Genomic DNA, 20,225 nt, shown 5'->3' with positions numbered 1-20,225 from the left:
CCGTGAATGCTTGGCACCTTGAAATTTCGTGAAGAATGCCTATACTTACTCCGATGGGCGGCGAGGTGTACTGGTAGTTATTATATGTGTGCGGGAATGGCAGTGTTGTTTGTGACGACCAAAGACCCCAGGGCACGTGAGTTGCCTCACGTCACGTGACACGGTAGAGGTTCCAGCCAATACTTATTTTCTTGGGCGATCGGGGAACCCAGCTCCGCGGTTTTTCTTTTTCCTTTTTTTTTTTTTTCGTTCGGTGTTTGAATTCATATCCCGAAATTGCAGACCACGCATGGCTGGATTTGTGCTCTCAACGAACAATGTGGCAGCCAAAAGTAAGGGTTTTTAGTGATCGCTTAGTGTTAAAACCCACTTGATTTCCTAGCCCAGATCCGCTCACCAAAAATCGAGACAGAAAACTCTCCAAGAAAGTCCCACCTCTCATCAGATGCTTTATTTTTTTTGAGAAAACAAGCCAGGCCTGCTGGGGGCGGCAGCAAGCGTCATGCGGGAAAGCCCCTCCGGGTACGTCCGCGAATATACGGCATACAGATAAGGCTTGCAGCCAGACTAGTCACCCACAGGGATCCAATGCGCGCGAGTCGCAGATGTCGGCACACATACAGCTTTTGTTAGTCAATGAATATTCTGATCAGAAGAAAACTCGTGCCTTCAGAAATCTCACTACCCTGACCCAGTAAAGCCTTAATTGTGTATTCGGCTTGACTAAAAAGTTGAGAAGCCTAAAGGCCTGTCTAAAAAAATTCCGTACGACACACATGAACGACTCGGGCGGCGCGCGCTGGCTGCACGCCGCGAATCGTACCATATCTCTGAAAAAAAGATTTCAGGCGGCACATGATAAAGAATCTATGATGTGTATTTCTATGTTAAGCCTCGTAAATATTGGTGGTAAATGAAAGAAACGTGCGAGCCGCGGAGACTGCAATCCCATGGGCAGTCCTGCGCACAGAGTCGACGAAGTGAAAGTGCAAGTTCGAAAAACGCAGATCTAGTGCCGAAGCAAAGGGGGAAGCAGAATCTGCGGTTGCATGTGCGACATTTGGTCGTATGGGCGCATGCCGGGTGCAACCGAGTACGTCTGGTTGGTGAGCGCCTGCGGCTGCTGTTGGTGGTAGAAAGGAGGGGCCGGATGCATGTGCGGGTACTGCAATGCTTGACGATGCTCCTCACATGCCTCGCGTTCCTTTTCTTCATCCATGAACTGCTTAATGCAGAGATACCCGGTCTCTGTGCGGAAATGACGCGAGAGAGCGTCAGAACGAGCGAACTTCTTGCCGCAACCCCATCGGGTTACTCCGTTGCGCAAGTAGCCCTCACACTTGAAATTCTTTTGCCCGCCGTGCAAGTTTTCATGGCGCTTGCGATCATGCGAGCGGGCAAACGTTTTGGGGCAGAACAGGCACTTGAATGGGCGTTCGGTGGAATGTGTCTTCATATGAGATTTCAAATTGTAGGGTTTCTGGAACACCTTGCCACACACCTCACACACGTTGGCAGACGGATCGGACGTGTGTGAGTGTGCGCCTTTGCCATTTTTGTGAGCAGCAGAATTAGGGCTGATACTAGAGGACAGTGATACAGGCAAAGATTTGGATGTGCCAGAGCTTTCAGACGAGCTTGCATCCAGAGCTGCAGCGTTGAGTGGTTTCATCATATTGACCACCATGCCTGCGCGTGGCGGTCCCTGGTCGGCCCTCAACTCACCACGGTTAGGGGCGTCTGCAGATCTGGGCACTTGTATCCCGGTTGAAGAGGGCTGCATCATGTAAGGCACTGCCGAGTACTGAATGCGGGCCTGCTGCATGGGCATGGTCTGGCCCTGGACTGGGTGTTGGAACTTCATGGTGTTAGCCAAGGGCGAAACCAGTTCGTCATTCCGCTGCGATGGTTGTCTTGGAAAAACCTGCCAATTTACCGGCGCAGGTGCTACCTGTGGATATGAGAGTTCTGGGTTGTAGTGGTATTCCATCGCCGGCATACGTGGGGGAGCCTGCTGGTATGTCTGAGGGTAGTACACTGGCATGTGGCTTTGGTAGGGTACTTCAGGCATGGGCTGATACGAGCGACTCATGACACAGATGTGCTTGGCAGGACAAGGAGGAGGATGCAAAAATGATGGTTAATTAAGAAAAACTGGAGCAAAAGGGCGTGCTTGGAAGGTGACAGGTGGGCTTAAAAAAATGTCACAGGCCGAGGGATTCACGTGTGCTTTATATCTGGGCGGCGAGATCGTTACGAGATCCCGATGTATGCATGCGCGCAACCAACAGGTACGGCATCGGTGTTTGAAAATCGGGCTCATGCCATCCAAGCCCGCGGACATGGAGCAACCCTGCACCCTAAGGGAACCTCAGCCTTTACCCTCTGCGGGGCGGAGTTGGTTCAAATGTTGAATACCAATTAGTCTTTGAAGAATAAGCCTTGTCGCTAGCTCGTACTCGGGATTTGAAAACATAGGGTACATACGAGGGCAAACGTAAGCGTCCGGACTTGCTTTGCTGGACGGGCCAGAATTCAGAATCTTTGTGCCCAATGTGCAGGGGACCGATCTTGGCAAATCAGAAATGTGCCGAAACACCCTGATAGTTCTCCCGCTGTTCATTCCATGTTTTGCCTGGGATAGGGGGCTCATGGCAAGGAAGTGCATAAGCCCCGCTCAGCACCGGGAAGAATCGCGGACATTTCGATTCAAAACACGCATGCAGCATGCATACCGGGATCCCAGACAAAGCCTTGCTGCACACAGCCGGGATTTGAGAGCATGCGAGGATAGGCGCACTATCGCCGAGCGCAGCGCTCATTGTGGTTGGCGGATGCGAAAATGGCGCACTGACGCAAGCGCACGTCACCCATGGAGCAGATAATTCGATGGGAATTGCTTTTTTTCTCCGCGATCGCAGTCCTCTATGGCTGCACACATACGATGTTCGTTTATTTCTTCGGCAGTCGATACGGAGTTCAAGGCGCTTCGAAATATCCAGAGACTTCGGGGGTGCCCCTGTCTTGGTCTTGGGCGTGGAATGCACACCCAAAGGAGGTGCGTGATCATAAAATTTACGCGTTTGTCCCTGTATACACATGCACAAACCATGACATAGGCATGCCCGCATCCAGACAGAGCGTCTGCACGATCCGGCGCGGTGGTCCAAATAGGCAATGAGACGCGGCAGCAGACGCAGGCCATAGCCAATCGCACGCAGTGGACGCTTTAGCCCCACGTAATGAGACTGTTCCCTACCCAGTCCAACTCGAAATCAGCAGAGCTGCAGCCGTACTTTCTCAACATGGGCAAGTCTTCCATGTCCGTGAAGCTCAACACCTGCACGAGCCTGCCATCTGACGAGATGGGCTTCTCCGTGTGGCTGTCATAAGCCTTGGGCAAGTAGTTAAGAAAGAAGTCGTGTAGAACAGGCTTGGGAATGCTCGTCGGCAAGTCATTCACATTCACGTGAACAGAGCCTCCTTCTGCGCCCACAGCCTGTTTCCGCGCCACGTAGACGGCAGCGTTCACTAGGAGATCCAAGTCCTGGAAATTGAACCCGCCCATTTCGTTGAGGCCGGTGAGCGACGATTTTCTTCTGGGAGGGCCCGGATGTCTGGGCCCACGGGGACCGGCCATGGCCGCAAACATATCCAATTTCATCTCGCCCATGGCCACGATCGTAAACTCCTTTCCTTTGAGTGACATCCACAAAATGTAGAAGGATTTCTGCTGCAATTCGTTGGTGAGCACGGCGCCGTAGTAATCGGCGTACCGGACGTTTTCCTCGCTGCCCACTTTCAAGGCGGTCTTTCTAATGCCGGCGAACTTCTGGTCGATCTCGAGCAAATTGGGCAAGATGGCGAATTTTGGGCACGCCAGCAGGAGGATGGACGACTGGCGTCTCTCGCCCGCAGAACCGGCAGCTTTGTCCATGGCCGAGGCCAGCAGACACTTGCCCGTGGTGCCTAGAAACGTCTCTTTGAATTGGGCCATGATGTCCGCCGTCTCGCTGGACGAACCCGGCCTGCAATTCGAAAGTACGGAAGAGAGATTGGTCAATGACAGCGACGAGTGCAGGTCGCCCCGAAGCTCCGAGTGGTACACGTTTCTGTTTAGGTCCGTGAGGAGCTCGAGCTGCCTCCCCTGCAAAACGAGGTCGATCAAGTTCCGGTCCTGCGGATTCTTGCCGTCAAGCAAACGGAGTGTTTTCCCCACGTCCGTGGGGCGGTCGGGCGAGAGCATCCTTTCGACCAACTGGCCCGTGCTGCCCCGTGCGAGGTCGAGGCTGATTTGGTAGCCCTCAAGGGGATACGCTTTGAAGCCGTACTTGGTGTAGGCCAGGCCTATTGCCGAGTACAAGTACCACACGTATTTCTTGGCCAAGTAGTGGCGTGCTAGGGTCTGGTCCACCCGGCCGCCCGTCTGCACCATCAGCTTGAAGCTGTCTTTTCTGTCCGAGGACTTGGCAAGCTCCTTCTTCAAGATCTCGGCTTCCGTGTACTCAATGGCCTTGGGCACGAGCACCCCCATCAAGCCGCTGCCTCTGGCGTCTTTTGCTACAAACACATAACTAAGCCTGATGGCTGTGGCGTTGTTGACGCCAAACAGCGAGGGGTCCGGCACCGTGCCAATGGTGCTGACGCCGGCCTCCTTGCATAGGGCCTTGTGCTGAGTGATCACGCAACAGGCAAGAATGTCGCCAGTCTTGGACTCTAGATAAAACGCGCGGCCTGGGTTGCCCTGCAAAATAAAGTCCACAAGCAGCTTGGCCTCGATTTCGCCGAATTCGGCTGCGCTGAGGAGTCCCGACCACTCGGTGCCTGGAAGCGACAAGATCTGCTTGAATTTCTGCGGCTCCACGGTGGTCTGGAAACGGTAGTCACGAGTCATTGCAATTTGATAGACAGGTGTACGCTATATCGGGGCACTGACGCTCTGCGGATGTGCTCTATGTAGTTCGGGATTTCTTGAAATCCACACGAGAGAAGGCCAACTGCAAACTTACAGGAAAGAGTCTGTTTTATGGGCGACTGGCGAGGGGGCTGGATTCCGGGGTCGAGTGATTCACCTTGCAGGCCTCGTGTAGGTCGACATTGCGCTTCAGAGACGTGACCCCGCCCGCCTGTCTGCAGTCGTGCGCGCCCATGACACAACTAGCGGTGGGGTGCTCCGAAAGCCGGCGGCCGGCACAGGGGAGCCCGTTTCTTTTTCCTCGCACCAGCGGGTTCGCGCGGCAGCTGCAGGACCCTAGCCGCGCCAATCTCCGTTACCGGCTCAATCTCTCATCGGTGCCGGTGAGGCTTGGCATGATGACATGCATCTATGAGTTGCACCTGCTTGCTTTAGTTCCTTGCCACTCTGCCAGCGCGCCAAATAGAGACGTCAGAAATGCACACTTTGGCTTGTCTGTAATTGGACCGAAGTCATGGTCTGAAGGATCCCGGCCGGGTCCTCGCCTACTCCGCGAATTGCTTTTCACCCGCCGGGAGCCGCGTAGGTCCCAAGAAAAGAAACGCCCGCCTTCCGGCTGCACGCGCCCCAGCGGCCTGAACCGCATCCATGTGTGCAGGAACACGGCGTTCGGCTGCTCATTACTAAGGCAATTTGCGGCCATCCTGGCGGTTTGACAGCAGCATAAAAGCTTCCAGTGATCCGCCAAGGGAGGCCTGTTCGGTTAATTCACACCCTTCTCACAACAAAGCCAAATCTGCATAATGTCTGCCGACACCTCCAACGAAAAGGCGTCGAGTCTAGATTCGCAGTACGCGTCGTTCAGCGACTCTTCGCAGCCTAATAGATGGACCTCTTTCAAAGACAGCTTCAAGCCCGCAGACAGAACCGGAGCGGCAAACGCCGATCTCACGTCCTTGGAACGCGCCGTTCAAAACACAGCCGACACCAATCTCGTGTCATCAATTAGCCCGCTTTCGCAGGCGTTTATTGCCTTGGGTGGCTGCGTCGGCTCGGGTCTTCTTATTGTGTCGGGCCAGTCACTTGCAAATGGCGGGCCTGCCGGAGTCTTGATCGGCTGGGCCATCGTGTCCCTGTTCTTGTACTGCGTCATGCAGGCGCTTTCCGAATTGTCTTCTGCGTTCCCCGTTTCGGGCGCCTTTGCCACATACGCCACGCGGTTTATTGACCCATCCTGGGGCTTTGCCGTCGGCTGGAACTACGCCATTTTCTGGGCGGTGGTGTTGCCCTTGGAGCTCGTGGCCGCGTCGCTCACCATCAATTTCTGGCAGTCGGACATCAACTCCGTCGTGTGGGTGGCGGTTTTCTTTGTCTTGATCATTGCGCTCAATCTTTTTGGCACCTCCGGCTTCGAGTACTTCGAGCTCGTGGCCTCGATCATCAAGTTGATTGCCATTGTGGGCTTCGACATTCTCGCCATTGTGCTCATCTGCGGCGGCGGAAACTCCGGCTTCATTGGCGCAAAGTACTGGCGCAATCCCGGGGCGTTTTCCAACGGCTTCAAAGGCGTGGTGAGCGTCTTGATTTCCGCCACCTACTCGTTGGCCGGGACCGAGTTGGTCAGTTTGACCGCGGCCGAGTCCAAGGAAAACCCCCGCATCGCGTTGCCGCACGCCATCAAGATGGTCTTCTACCGGATCATGATTTTCTACATGCTCACGCTCACGCTCATCACGTTCTTGGTGCCGTACAACAACTCCAACTTGCTGCTGGCCTCGTCCTCGTACGCGTCGCCGTTTGTGGTGGCCATCGAGGCCGGAGGCATTGCGGCCCTCCCCTCCATTTTCAACGTGGTGGTGCTTATCTCGCTTCTTTCCATCGGCAACTCCGCCGTATACGGCTTCTCCAGAACCATTCTTTCTTTGGCCGAACAAGGCTTGGCCCCCAAGATGTTTGCCTATGTCGATCGTTCAGGAAGACCATTGGTCGGCATTGCCGTGAGTGCCATTGTCGGGCTTCTTGCCTTTGTTTCGGCCTCTCCCAAGGAGAGCGAGGTGTTTGCCTGGTTGGTGTCGCTTTCGGCCTTGTCGACGTTGTTCACGTGGGCCTCCTGTACCATTGCACACATCCGGTTCCGTGCTGCCATGGCGAGGCAAAACAGACCGCTCTCCGAATTGCCATACCTTTCACAGACCGGTGTGTGGGGCTCCTACTACGCCACCATCTGTTTGATTGTTGTTTTGGGCTTGCAATTCTGGGTCTCGCTCTACCCGTTGGGCTCGCTGCCTGACGCTGCTGTGTTTTTCCAGAACTACCTCGGAGCAGTCATTGTCGTCACATTCTACCTCGGCCACAAGATCTACTCAAAGAAATTGAACACCATTGTGCCCTTGGCGTCCATGGACCTCGACACCGGTCGTGGAGAAACCGACTACGAGAAGCTCCAGGAGGAGATCCGCGACGAGAAGGAGGCTCTTCGGGGAAGGCCCTTTTACATCCGGGTATTCAAGTATCTTTTCTGAGCGGGGTGCGCCAAACGCCCGCTCTGCACCTCTCATTAACTCCTGAAGGAGTACTCATTAAGCATACATTCATATAACACACTTTTCATGAAACGAACATAACGACCAACGATCATGTGTAGGCCTTTCCGCTCTTATTGCTGCTTGTGAAGCGAGAGTATCTCGCCATCAAGATGCACAAAACTGACACCGAGAATCGTGTCGGCAAGAAAGAGACAAGCGCCATTCACAATAAACGCCACATAGAGAAGGCCCTTTTCGGCCAAGTTTCCCGTGAATATCGGGCCCACGCACCTCGCAAAAGTCTTGGCAATGTTCACCACGCCAAGCACTTTGATCAAGTCTTCCTTTGGAATTATGGTAGTGAGCAAGATCTGGCGGGGCACCACGTCCATGGTGGCACATGCGCAAAAAAGGAAGTAGAAAGCAGCGGCAAGGAGGTAAGAGCTGCAGAATGGAATGCTAGTAAAGAACACGGCACTCGGAAGTTGTGCCACCAAGATGGCTTTGACGGGGCCGAAAATAGAAAACGTGAATGCAGACACAAGTGACGAAAGCGAGTCGACCATATTCGTGAAAAAAAACAAGTTACCCAATGCGGAGGGCGAAGCCTTGAACACTGTACGGAAATAGTAAACAATCCACGCGGGGGGCATGAACCCGTACCCAAAAGAATCGAGCATGAATACCACCAAAAGTCTTGCAAGATGTTTTCTTGATTGCGCAGAGATACCGTACTTTGGTGTGATTGTCTTTGGACCTAAAGCTTCCTCGACATCCTGAGAAACCTCAGTTCCTAACAAACTTGACTCTTCCGTGATCAAAGCGCCATCCATCAGGTCAAAATTGCTGTCGGATGTGAGGTGTTGAGCCAGGATTTTGATAGGAAGTTGTGAGATCTCGCAGTTGTTCGAAAGACAAAGTGCAAGTGCCAATTTAGCCAAGGCAACCCCGGCATAGCCAATGAAAACAGCCCTGTAACAAGCTTGCAGGGTCCAGCCGGCCGACAGAATCCAATATTCTATCAAGAAACCACATGCAGACGAACCGACCGCCGAGCCAAATGTTCCTAAAAGGCCGTATATGGCGAAGACATGCGCCCTTTGCATCGGGGAAGTGAGTTGGGAGAGGCATGCCTCCTCCACTGTCTTGAACGGCCCCGTTTCGTCTCCTGAGGTCGAGATTACGCCAAAAATAGCTGCAGATAAAAGCACCCAAAAGTTCTCGAACTTGGCGAATACCAACCCAGATGCAAGCATTAGAACACATCCAGCCACCATCACTAAGCGCCGTCCAAGATGGTCCGAAAACCACGTAAGGAGAAACGAAATGGCGGTATCGCCCACTAAAGTCAAGGTCATAAAGGTGCCGATTTTGGGTTTGGACACTCCTACACTTTCGAGGAAAAGCGTCAAGACTTGGTTGGTGAGACCAAAACTGGCCTTGCGGAGGAAGACCGAGAACAAGAGCAACTTGACATCCAAGGATGTGGCGAGGAAAGTCAGATACATTATGATTGTGCGACGCGCCCTACTGTTTGGTGTGTCGGAAGGGAAGATCTGCTTTCGAAGAAGCCCGCAGTATCAAGTACGCTGCGTAGGTTTTTGCATGGAAAGACGAGCTTCTCACGCGTGCGTATGCACTTGAGGCAATGGGCACCCCAACGATGTTAGCACCAGTCACGTGAGTCTTGGTCGTTCGGCCGCAATTCTTCGAACAGTCAAAGTGTCGAGTCGAGTCGGCCAATTCGCCAGATCTGATGTGCCCAAAAGCTAACTGGTCTTCCACTTTTCTTCCTGGGAAGCCGCTCGCATAGATCTGGTGCAATGCATGGCCTCACAGTACCTGCAGTCCCATCTCAAACTGGCAGACAGCGTCGAGCTTGTGATGCACATCGACATCGCCAAGGTGACCGATACCAACAAACTGCCCGTATCCCGTGACACCAAGTGTCCGGACCACACTCGCTGGAACGCCGCACGCCGCTCATTAGAAGGCCCAAGCGCGTCGACTCGCTCTCGCATGGAAAACTCGTCGCTTGACCGTTTGGCGCACATCGCCAACATGTCACATGACATGCAACAACAGGAAGTCGCCGTGAAAACAGAGGCGCCGACCTCGGGCACCCTGTCCGAAACTGGGCACAGGACTCCCACGCTCGCTCAGCAAAACAAAATGAAGAAGATGGCGTGCACGTGTTGCAGGCAGCAGAAATCCAAGTGCGATGCCCACGAACGGCACCCGCTACCGTGCACGCAGTGCGCCAAGAAGAACCTTGTTTGCGAGGTCAACGCCAGTTTTCGGCGCAAGGGCAAACGCGCACATTTGGCACGGATCGAGCAGGAGTTCCTCGAGTTGAAGCGTTCGTTCCAGGACCCGCACGCGGCCGAGGATCTCCAGCGAACGGCCCCCAACTTGGCAGCGTACGTGGAGTCGGGCCGCTTTTCCCCCAGCAAAACACCGCGAGCCGTGGACTCGCCGGGCCCCTATTTCGTGCCGCCCGAGACGCTCAGCGCCCCGAGCGGCGTCACGCCGCCTCTCAACGCGATGTTGCCGGCCCCTCCGCGCCCCAGCCTACCGATGCCGCTCGTCCGGGCCATGGACATCCCCGACCATGTGTTGCAGTGCGAGGAGAAGTCCGTGGAGGAGATCGTGCTCTCGCCGCAGATGATCCGCGAGTTGTACATGGAGTACGTGCGGCACTACCACCCCATCTTGCCCGTGGTGGACGTGATGAAGGGCCCCGAGCGGCTCCACCGGCTCTGCCCGGCGCTTTTCTGGGTGGTGATGTTCGTGGCGCTCCGGCGCTACGACGACGAGGACAAGCTGCTCCTCTTGCGGCTCTCGCCGCTCGTCAAGAACATCCTCGCGGAGATCTCCATCTCGCCCATCACGCGGTACCACCCCACGGAGGAGGACGAGCCCATCTTGAACGCGTGCTCCGTGTACTCGGTACAGGCGTTCATCTTGTACTCGCTCTGGCCGCCGCTCACGTCCTCGCTCAGCGCGGACTCGTCGTGGGTCACGATCGGCGTGGCGCTCTTCCAGGCCATCCGCATCGGGCTCCACACCGCCGGCGCGTCGCTGCCGCAGCACGCGTTGGCTCAGGAGCAGACGCGCACGTGGCTCGTGTGCAACATCGTGTCGCAGAACATCGCCACGGCATTCGGGTTCCCGGCGTACGTGCAGTTCGACTTCCTCGCGGCGCAACACTGCGGGCTCCCGGTGGCCACGCGCCACGCCATGGAGATCGCGCACTTCGAGGACCAGGTGGCCCGCACGTTGGCCGTGGGCTCGGGCGCCGGCCCGGGGCCCTCGCACATCAACGAGCGCGTGGCGCTCGCCAAGGTCTTGCTCAAGCAGTTGGACGACTTGGAAACACGGCTCGTGGCCGAGGCCGGCGCCGACGACGGCCACCGCCAGTTGCACTACCTCGTGGCCCGCGTGCACTTGCTCACGTGCTACTTTCTCGATGCGCAGAGCATCCCGCCGCCCGAGCTCTCGCAGGGCCTTGTGCGGCTCTTCAACGCGGCCGCGGCGCTCTTGGCCCACGTGGACGCCTGCGAGGCGCGTGCCCGTGTGTTCGTGCGCTACTTGCCGGTGGTGTCCGTGCTCCACGTGTGGCAGGCCGCGTTTGTCGTGGTCAAATTGGCGCACTCACCGTTGAAGGCCGTGCTCGACGTGGCGCACGCCCGGCGCACGTACCTGGCCGCCATCCGCTTGGTGGGCCGAGCGTCCGTGCTCAAGCACGACATCGCGTACCGTGCCGCCGGCATCATGCGCAACATGTGGCAGTTGCTCCGCACGCTCGACGAGCAGAACTTGGCCTCGCTCCACTTGACGGTCAACACGCGCATGTCCGCGTCCGTGTTCTTCGACTGCCTCTCGCTCCTCCGCGACAAGGTGGGCATGGCCAAGCTCCACATCCAAACGGACGTGCACAGCCACGCGGCCGCAGACATGAATGCGGACGATGACGACGACGGCCTGCTGGAGGACACCGACGAGCATGCGCCCGCGCCTTTGCCCGACGCCGCGGGCGGCGACAGCCAGAAGAGCACGCCCGGAAGCACCGGCAGCCTGGGCCGTGTCCGGCGCCAGCGCCGGCTCTCGGGCGTCCACGACGCCGAGTCCAAGGCGCGCAAGATCATCCGCACCATCCCGTTGGACCCGCAGCCCATCGCCGCCACAGGCCGCAGCTCCATTTTCAAGGTAGTCAACGCTAGCACGGGCTCCTCGCCCAACTTCAGCGTGAAGTCCGCCGGTTCCCACGACCCCGCGTCCCCGCACACCGGCGCCGAGAGGCTGCGCGGCCCAACGCCGTATGCCCAGCAGCCGCAGCTGCGTCCGCCCGTGGAAGCCACAGCTGCGCATCCCGGCGAGCAGGACTTCTACGCCGTCAGCGATACCCTGGCCTCCTTGGAGCCGAGCTTGTTTGACATGAACAACGACTTGCTCTGGAAGGACGTCGACAGCCTCATGAACGACTTTGGCTTTCCCACGTGACCCTGCGGTCACGGCTGAAGCGGCCGGGGCTATGGCGCGGTTTCTGGGCGCCGTGGAAAGACGTGATGCGGCCCAGGCGGGCAATCTTGGGTGCCGGAAGCCACTTGCTTTTCGCCGCATGGGGCGTGGTTGCCGTGGCACGTGGCGGAGCGGGACACTTTCCAGCTGACGCTGAGATAGCCCACACGTCCTCTCAAAAATCTCGTGATGTTCTCGCCGGGGCCAAATGTCGTCTTAGTGTCTAAGTTCGGATACTAAGCCATCCGCGAGGTTCATTCACCCATACCCCCGAGACGTGCACTAGGCGTTCTAGTGCTCTTTGCTCGGGCCTTTTTCCTTTCTTCATCCCAGGGCCTTGCCCTATTGAATTACCAGTCTGAACTAGTGCCAAGTACTGCTCTGATAGCCCATGGGTGTGTCCCAATTCTGGCACGCGTTGCGTATATAGCTTTCACTGGACGCATGATACCGTCAAATAATAAATGCTGCCGTTGGGCGCTCCCTGAAAGATTCTTGCACAGCCCTTTTTCTGGATGTCCCCTGGGAAAACCTGCCCGACGGCTATTGTTTCTGTCGACGCTGGATTTGTTTGTTCCGACGAATCCAAGAACAGAACATCCCTGGTCGCCGTAGGCGGCACATCAAAGTGGTACACAAATGGTGGTTCTTTGTGGCACGGTCACTCGGTCCGACGGCTCATATGTGGTTTGGAAGAGTCCCATATAATACAGCGCTTTGTGCTGGTTGCAGACTGAAGATCCAATTAGCCGCCCTGTCTTTCTTGTTGACAGAAACTCTCGAACCAGGCTCTCATTATGTCAAAGCATCAATCCTTCAACGCAGCTGTTCACAAATAGCCCAGGCTGTCCTGGGCCAAACAGAGCCGTGTTTCAAGAAAAACCCGGAAGTCTCATTTTTTCTCATTTTTTGCAACTGGGTTGGTTTTCGTCTGTAAACTGAGAAGAACCTATTGCCATTGCCCTGGCGGCAAAAGACAGATTCGAACACAGGCTGCAATTCAACTTATTCAGCCTCTATCTCCCAGCCAGACCTCAGAAATGATAATGCCAGCTTCACATGCCCATTTTTTTACTATATACAGCCTGGCAACTAATCTGAAGAAACGTACTCAAAATCGGATTTTCCACAGCTGTGACACCCATGCGGTCTAGCCCTGGGCTTCAAGATAACAAGAGCCATCCGGAACTATTCCTGCAGATTGTGCAGCCAAATAGCTATAGAAATCAAAATACCATACTCTAATCCATCAAGAAGACGAAACGTTTTTCGAATGGAAGTGATATGGAGCCTCAATCAATGTCCTTGCCTGGATCTTTGCGATTGCAGCTGCAACATCTGATATGGGTGCCTGCATACACCGAGCTCGAGGATCTATACAAGTCAAACAAAGGCACTGGTCGAAGCCAACTTGTCATTTCTCAAGCCTGCTTTTCGACTGGGACTCCAAACTTTCAAATTGCCGATTTTGAAAATGGCGCCAGGAAACTCTGCCATGAACAATCCTCACGAGGAGGTGCAGTTGGCCTTGATTACGCGGATAGTTAACAACATGGTATGTCTGATATCTTCGTGATTCGTTCACCTTCCAGGATTGAATCCTTCTCCAGGTCATACCTATGTACGGTATGGAAGCTCCATTTTCCTGACGTGCACTAACATGTAGAAATCGCTTAATGAGTCTGTTTCCGATATGAATTTGACTTTAAACGAGATCAACAACAAGAATAAAGACGTGGAGGCACTTACCAGAATGTGGCATAACTATGCCAAAAGCACGGAGTATCATTTGGAGACTACGGGCCAGACCCGAGACCCGCTTTAGTTACAAGAAATTGAAAATAGGTGCTCGGAGCTTTCTTTCAGGTCCTACTATTAGGACAATTGGATCTTGATTCCGCAAACGTATGGATTATCATTGGATTTCGCAGGAAATTTTATGATGCATCATCGCAAATGTGCCCCGAACCATGATCTGCTGTAGGTTCAGACGTTGGTGCCACGTCTGCTGATGACACCTCCACTGAGACTATCCGTACTTCTCCCGAATTGTACGTCACTTCCCGAGCAGTTCCTTTATGAAGACATCATTCACTCGATTAAGTGAAGTCTAAATAACAGCTGCTTGCTTGCAAAACGGCCTAAATCGATTTCATCTGTGAAGTTCAAACAGTTCTACAAAGGCGCGTTTCCGTGGCCGTCTATGATGTGTTCCTGTGGCACCCCAGCCTCGCTACTCTTGTGGGTCAAATCCACTTGTTCATTTCCAATACACCATGTGTACATATCTACGTCAGAACTCTTGTAAAGCTTATATTATGCAAGTATGGTACAAACTTATCCTGTGCTACGAGAACCAAACGACCGCGATGCACCAGGACCCCAGGTATGCCATCCAAAGTTCCAGTAGTGCCAAAGCAGAAAGCTGCCCTGGCGTATTTTCTTTATTCTGGTTACTCCTGCTGGGTGGGCAACAAACCAAATCTCTTTTTCAAGGTGACTCTTTGTCTAGAGTACTTGTCATCTGGCGAAAATCTGGCTGGGTGGGCAGACTTGGTGATCTCGCCGTCAGCAGTAGTCTTCGCCAAAGTGTAGACTCTCTTGCCGTCTGGGCCAATAGTGTACATCAAATGCATTTCCAGGTATTTGTGCTTTCGTTAATGATGGAAAACTTTCCCGGTGCTCAGAATTTTTAATGCCGTGATGAGATCACGTGGTGCACGGGTGCGTCGCTCATGTACACGGGTGCCGTTCGCCAAAGGAAGAAAAAGACGAGGGTTTATCTTTCTTTTGCCTTGGAAAAATCATCTGTCCTGTTCTCTCGCAATTAAACTTACTATGATACGCTTCCAGGCGTTTTCTCATGTGTTCGCTGAAAACATTGCACGCTTGACCGTGTCACGTGACCCAGCACACTATCTCAACGTCACCGAGCAAGCACTGGGCCAATATCTATGATTCTACCAGTCCAGCTGCAATGGCGCCCCCTAAAAAAGATGCTTTCTCGGATCTCCTCAATTACGCGCATGAAAATCTGCTGAAATCTTTGACCGGCTCCTCTTTGACTAATCTCTCTCTGAAACCAGGGCCTCAGGCCCAAGCCAAGCCTAGCGACACAAATAACTGGGGCAATTTAGACATCTTGATGCCGACCCTGGTGCTCAGCCCGCCGGACAGCACGTCCCTGACCCCTCTGAATATTTCAGGTTCTGTGTCAGGCGGGAATCCCAATCCAAATGGCGGGTTTTCGGCAGAAAACGACCCCTTCTCGTTCTTCGACAAACCGCCGGCTCCTGAAATGCAAAGTCTGGCCGCTTCTTTCACCGCTACAGACCCGTTTGACTTTTTCGAGCTCAACTCTCGTCCTGAAATGGCTCTGGTCCAAAGTTCGAGTCCCAGTGGCATGTCTGACGAAAGCTCGCCTGCACCAAAACTTCCGAATAGGCCCAGTGCAGACGCCACGTTGCTTGACGACGAGTTCACAGACGCTTTTCCCAGCACGGCCCTGAAACCCCAAAGAAACGAGTCTCCAATTGCAGAGCCAGCTCCGAAACAACAAAACAGCGATCCGTCTACTCAAACTGGCGAAAGGGACCACGTCTTAGCGGCACTCATGTCTGAGGGGTTTCCAATTGACATTGCCAACAAGGCAATTGACCGTGTGGGCCCTGATTTCGAAAAGTGCGTGCGCCTCATAGTTATGAAGAGCGTGCGTCCCGAAACCCAGAGACTGGCGTCTCCATCCATGGATCTCGGGAGTGCTTTCCAAGGTGTGTCCAATGACATATATAAGAAGGCAACCTGGCTCCTTGATCAATCGCGGAAAACTGTCATCAAGAACATCAACAACTTGCAAGCCCAAAGAGCTCGGCGGGAGGGAAACGATTTGCCCGCATGGATAGCAAGCCAGCATAAATACAAGGATCAAGCTGTGGAGAGAAAGAAAGACGGTGGCAACTACGAGGATTATGGCACCGACGATGAAAACATCAACGAAGCCGAAATCAGGAGTATTGTCCAGGCCCAGCGACAAAAGGAAGTTGAACGCCAGCGTCAGAGACTAGAAGCCTTAGGCAAGCCCAGCAAACCGAAAGGCTCTCATGACTTGCAAAGCTCGAGAGAAAACAGAACTACAGGACCCAGTTCGGTTCCGGGGCACGTGACTTCGTCTGAGCTTCCGGTGGCCCCTGAAAGACAACATCATCTTAGTTCACAATCCTCGGCATCCTCGCTTCACAAAAACGAGCATGCACAAGGTTTACCCCGTGTACCCAGACCACGTGCTCAAACTCCCAGAGCTCTCAATCAAAATCAAACACCAATACCCGAGCCCCAAGCACCCCCAACTCCGGAAGTCGATTTGCTTGGGCTTGGGACCCCGCAAGCACCACTTACTAGAGCGCAGCGATTCAAACAGAATTCAAAAGACGACATGTCCTATGTTTCCCCGTCTAGACGCAGGCATGCGGATCACAAGAGCACAGAAAGGACGCCCAGACCTGCCACGTCCGAACCTTTGAACACGTTTGCACAGTCTGACTATGAAACACACAAAGCCAAGGGAGCGGCTTCGTTCTCCGCGGGCGATTATGACAACGCATTAACCGCATATAATAGATGCTTACAAAGCTTGCCCGAAAAGCATGAGCTTAGGATCGTCATCACTTCGAATCTCGCTCTCACTGCAATCAAGATAGGAAACTACCGCCTTGCTTCTCTGAACTGTGAAGAAGGTTTGGCTCTTGTCGGTGATCATGCTGGTGATCTGGAATGGCTTCTAAACGACAAGAACATAAAGTATTGGTTCGTGCGGCTTTTGGCACGGAAAGCCGAAAGTTTGGAAATGCTCGAGAACTTTCCGGCTTCATTGGAGTGCTACATGCTTTTGATCACGAAGTATGGAGTGAACGACAAAAAGACCATGGATGCAAAGAGAAGAGTAAACATTATCGTGAATCCTGTGAAACAGACATCGAAACCGACTCTGAAACCCGCACCGCTGTGCAAAACCTCACCTTCTTTCTCGAGCAACAAGAAACTCGATCAGGTGAAGAACCAGCACATGAAAGAAAAATTACAGGAGCAGCAAAAATTTCAATTACACGACGTCGTGGATGATAGAATCCAACAGTGGAGTCGTGGTAAGGAAGACAACTTGAGAGCTTTGCTCATGTCCTTGACTGACGTTTTACCACAGCATCTTGGATTTCCCTTCATTACGAACAAAAAAATCACCATCAATGAATTGATGCTTACGAAGAAAGTGAAGGTACATTACATGAAGGTTATCAGCAACATTCATCCAGACAAATTGGGAAGTTTTCTGCTCGAGGATCAAATGATTTGTCAAGCTGTCTTTGTCACGTTAAACAAAGCATGGGACACATTTAAGGTCCAAAATAATATATCGTAAGTATTTAAAGATGGGAAAGCAACAAATCAGATAAGCTGTTTGTTGTGCCCAGTCATCGTGTCCTGAAAAAATGAGCGTCTTCATCTTCTGACTCGCCTTGCTTATTATTTACGACAGACGCTCACTATTTTAACTACTAAGAATCAAAACAATAGTTTAGAAAGAGTGGAATGATTCTGACCATATCCTCCAATATTCACTCTTATTACACACACAATCAGCAAAGTTTCAACTCATACATAACACTGTCAATGATGGGGCCAATTATGGGTTCTTCCATACGAAGTCAAGAAAGGTCCTTTAAGTAGACTTTGACATGAAAGGTCGACTTCACAAGATTTTCCTGTCAAGCATAGAGTCTTGGACCACCAGCTCATTTCAAGAACCAATATTATGTGATATTTCAAATACTAATTCGGTAGCAATACATTTTTTGCACATTTTGTATATTAAGTCACATATAATTTTCAGGGAGAACGATTGAAGTTTCCAGCACAACAATTGGTCACATATCATGACCCAATCAGAAGAAACCTAACCCATCATCGCCAAATTCAAGTTGCTGATGCTGTGAAATTTTGGAAAAAAGATACTCCGGTGCCGGGAGTCGAACCCGGGTTTGCTCGGTGAAAGCGAACCGTGATAGCCGTTACACTACACCGGAATTGGATTCTCTTATTTTTTGTTGGCGTTACTCATGGACTTGTTTCTTTAATAGCTCGCCTTTGTTGTAGATAAATATTATGAACACATTTTGAATATATGGAATACAAAAAGCGCAGTGAGCAGCTTGCCTCCAAATGAGCCCAATAAGCGCTGGAGAAAATTTTGGAAAGAACTATACAAACAAGAATGGTTGGTGCAAAGGGATCTCACTGCCATCCATCTATTCAATCATGGCTACTAAGTTTCCTTTCTTAAAGATAAAGATGGAGTGTTTGATTCAGATTCGGGTTTGTTTTTTGAAAATTTGCTATAGCGATCAGAAGCTAAGCCAACTCTACAATGAGTGTGATCTTGTGCGCTTCTGGTGGCAAAATATCGGTTTTCAACCACCAATGCACTTAAGGGAGAAACTAGCTCTTTCAGATACTTTCTTTGACAGTCTAAAAATTCTTGATTGGTTTGATAAAGTCGTTCGCAGGGTCCATTCGTTCAGGGATGTAAAGACAAATGTACGTCTTGCCGCCTTGACAAATGAACTATGGTCATGGGCCCTTAGGAAAACATGTCCTATGGCACAGCCATATACCTTTAATATTATTCAAGACGTTGAAATTGCTTGTGGGAAAAAGCGTTTTTGAGAGAACACCTATCCTCTTTCAGAGACTTCATGAATTGGTGCTCGCGCCTTATCGCCTGAGTCAATGTGGCGATCTATTATACATTTCTTCCTTGTAGTTTTTCGTTTGTGGTAGGGTTCTACCTCCCTCCAATGACACCCTATAATATGACATTTCTTTGAAACAATTGATTTGTGTCCGTCAATTTTAAATGATATACAATACGTAAACAGATACGGGCCAAGAGGACCGTCTAGGCTATGAATTACGGAAGGGGGCGAGTCGAGTTTTGACACTTGGGCGTATCTTGAGCATTCCAAAAGTATATATATGTATATATATATATATATATGCATGTATGTATAGTTAGTTCTGTTTCTCTAATTAGATAAAGGACGGGGATCAAATAGAGTGTATAGAGTCTACCTTGCGATAGCTCATTTCTGCTTCCCGTCTATTCATACATGTCTCTGGTCAAAGATTCCGTATTCATTCTGATCTATTCTCCGATATAAACGATTCTGAATGTTTCACCATCTTCGTACCCTCCCAGCGGGTAGATCAAATTATTGTTCGCAATTTCAAACAATTCCCCTGGTTGGTACTCCAAGTCGAATGCATCTCTTTCTTCGTTGAAAACGAAATGCAATACATCTTCGTTGCTGTCTGTCATGACAAGTACTCCATCTTTGTACCCTACGTATTTCCCCTCATACTCTGCCTTGGATTCAAACATGTTAAAAAATGTTCCGGTAATACTTGCTTCTATCCTTTCACCGTTCACTTCAAGCTTTAACACTTTCAGAGCCAAGGACTCTAACAAGAGAATCCCTGCGCCCATTACAGTTGTGGGAAGCATCAAAGTAAAAAACGTGATTGGGTTCAGAAATTTCATTTTGTTACGGAGAGTATGATTTGTTAGTGTTCAAGTAACATTTGAAGGACATGAGACTTCTGCTTTATATTGATCAACCTCTGTGCATCATATACCTCGTCTGTCGTAATCTTGTAATATGTGTGACTAGGGGGGTCAGATGATGCGGGCACAACACTATATTCTCTCAGCTAGAGTTTCCTTTCATGTTGACGCTTGATGTTTTATTGATTTTGCGTGCCTCGTTTCATTTTTAATTGTAACTTTCCTGATGTCTATTAAAAACAGATTCAGACATGTCTCAATCACGACCAATTAATGTCTCTATCTCAAATTAGTTGAATAAGCGATTTAATTCTATAAACTTACCAGGCATAGACTTAACGGCCTTCATTTTTAAAACCTTACAAAGCAAGTAGCAGGTCGTACTCATAACACTTTCTGCCATATAAATGTTAACTTGAATCCGACGTCACCGTTTCCGAAAGCAAATTGGGCACCCTCATTATGCTGCGTGATCAGATAGACGAGAGTCACTGAAAAGGGTAGTAGTAGCGTTCTTGCGCCAAGTTAAAAGTAAGCAACACCTGGTTTGTGCTCGACAAAATATTGGTTTTTTTTATTAACCAGCTGTTTAATCTGTAGTTCAGTCTTTTGTAAGAAATATAGTAATACCATGTCGATGCGTCTTCAC

The 20,225-nt window shown here is 51.7% G+C and overlaps 9 protein-coding genes and 1 non-coding gene across 10 annotated transcripts; 4 read left to right on the top strand and 6 right to left on the bottom strand.

Annotated features, from left to right (window-relative positions):
• Nucleotides 1-1,009: 1,009 nt before the first annotated feature.
• CRZ2 (Crz2p) lies at nucleotides 1,010-2,092 on the bottom strand (the record flags this gene model as incomplete). Its single annotated transcript, XM_018854333.1, has 1 exon — nucleotides 1,010-2,092. The coding sequence occupies one exon, from the start codon at nucleotides 2,090-2,092 to the stop codon at nucleotides 1,010-1,012; it is 1,083 nt and encodes a 360-aa protein (XP_018710054.1).
• A 1,137-nt stretch (nucleotides 2,093-3,229) lies between these two features.
• On the bottom strand, nucleotides 3,230-5,300 carry METBIDRAFT_73653 (uncharacterized protein; the record flags this gene model as incomplete). The annotated part of the gene is made up of 2 exons (XM_018858418.1): nucleotides 3,957-5,300; nucleotides 3,230-3,905 (listed from the first exon to the last, which is right to left on the bottom strand). The coding sequence occupies exons 1-2, from the start codon at nucleotides 4,892-4,894 to the stop codon at nucleotides 3,230-3,232; spliced, it is 1,614 nt and encodes a 537-aa protein (XP_018710053.1). The 5' UTR covers nucleotides 4,895-5,300.
• A 418-nt stretch (nucleotides 5,301-5,718) lies between these two features.
• METBIDRAFT_13281 (uncharacterized protein) lies at nucleotides 5,719-7,437 on the top strand (the record flags this gene model as incomplete). The annotated part of the gene is made up of 1 exon (XM_018854332.1): nucleotides 5,719-7,437. One exon carries the CDS (start codon nucleotides 5,719-5,721, stop codon nucleotides 7,435-7,437), a length of 1,719 nt encoding a protein of 572 aa, XP_018710052.1.
• Nucleotides 7,438-7,504: 67 nt separating this feature from the next.
• On the bottom strand, nucleotides 7,505-9,108 carry METBIDRAFT_216085 (uncharacterized protein). The gene has a single exon (XM_018855088.1). The coding sequence runs from the start codon at nucleotides 8,946-8,948 to the stop codon at nucleotides 7,572-7,574; it is 1,377 nt and encodes a 458-aa protein (XP_018710051.1). The 5' UTR covers nucleotides 8,949-9,108; the 3' UTR covers nucleotides 7,505-7,571.
• A 351-nt stretch (nucleotides 9,109-9,459) lies between these two features.
• On the top strand, nucleotides 9,460-11,943 carry LEU3 (leucine-responsive transcriptional regulator; the record flags this gene model as incomplete). Its single annotated transcript, XM_018858012.1, has 2 exons — nucleotides 9,460-11,688; nucleotides 11,824-11,943. The coding sequence occupies 2 exons, from the start codon at nucleotides 9,460-9,462 to the stop codon at nucleotides 11,941-11,943; spliced, it is 2,349 nt and encodes a 782-aa protein (XP_018710050.1).
• A 1,513-nt stretch (nucleotides 11,944-13,456) lies between these two features.
• DAD4 (Dad4p) lies at nucleotides 13,457-13,786 on the top strand (the record flags this gene model as incomplete). Its single annotated transcript, XM_018857974.1, has 2 exons — nucleotides 13,457-13,516; nucleotides 13,628-13,786. 2 exons carry the CDS (start codon nucleotides 13,457-13,459, stop codon nucleotides 13,784-13,786), a joined length of 219 nt encoding a protein of 72 aa, XP_018710049.1.
• A 628-nt stretch (nucleotides 13,787-14,414) lies between these two features.
• NOP10 (snoRNP complex protein) lies at nucleotides 14,415-14,597 on the bottom strand (the record flags this gene model as incomplete). Its single annotated transcript, XM_018859083.1, has 1 exon — nucleotides 14,415-14,597. One exon carries the CDS (start codon nucleotides 14,595-14,597, stop codon nucleotides 14,415-14,417), a length of 183 nt encoding a protein of 60 aa, XP_018710048.1.
• Nucleotides 14,598-14,938: 341 nt separating this feature from the next.
• FGR32 (Fgr32p) lies at nucleotides 14,939-17,374 on the top strand (the record flags this gene model as incomplete). The annotated part of the gene is made up of 3 exons (XM_018857961.1): nucleotides 14,939-15,167; nucleotides 15,294-16,217; nucleotides 16,299-17,374. The coding sequence occupies 3 exons, from the start codon at nucleotides 14,939-14,941 to the stop codon at nucleotides 17,372-17,374; spliced, it is 2,229 nt and encodes a 742-aa protein (XP_018710047.1).
• Nucleotides 17,375-17,966: 592 nt separating this feature from the next.
• METBIDRAFT_t207 lies at nucleotides 17,967-18,038 on the bottom strand. Its single transcript has one exon. It is a non-coding gene; the product is annotated as a tRNA-Glu (tRNA).
• Nucleotides 18,039-19,126: 1,088 nt separating this feature from the next.
• METBIDRAFT_33187 (uncharacterized protein) lies at nucleotides 19,127-19,789 on the bottom strand. Its single transcript, XM_018856241.1, has one exon. The coding sequence runs from the start codon at nucleotides 19,550-19,552 to the stop codon at nucleotides 19,157-19,159; it is 396 nt and encodes a 131-aa protein (XP_018710046.1). The 5' UTR covers nucleotides 19,553-19,789; the 3' UTR covers nucleotides 19,127-19,156.
• Nucleotides 19,790-20,225: the final 436 nt, after the last annotated feature.

Source organism: Metschnikowia bicuspidata (assembly GCF_001664035.1).
Source record: "Metschnikowia bicuspidata var. bicuspidata NRRL YB-4993 chromosome Unknown METBIscaffold_6, whole genome shotgun sequence".
Lineage (NCBI taxonomy): Eukaryota > Fungi > Ascomycota > Pichiomycetes > Serinales > Metschnikowiaceae > Metschnikowia > Metschnikowia bicuspidata.
The sequence above is the reverse complement of the archived record's forward strand: the minus strand, read 5'-3'. Positions and strand labels throughout refer to the sequence as shown.

Bases quoted from the DNA above. Each gene is read 5' to 3' on its own strand.
- METBIDRAFT_216085 (XM_018855088.1), bottom strand. From the start codon at position 8,948: ATGTATCTGACTTTCCTCGCCACATCCTTGGATGTCAAGTTGCTCTTG.
- METBIDRAFT_33187 (XM_018856241.1), bottom strand. From the start codon at position 19,552: ATGAAATTTCTGAACCCAATCACGTTTTTTACTTTGATGCTTCCCACA.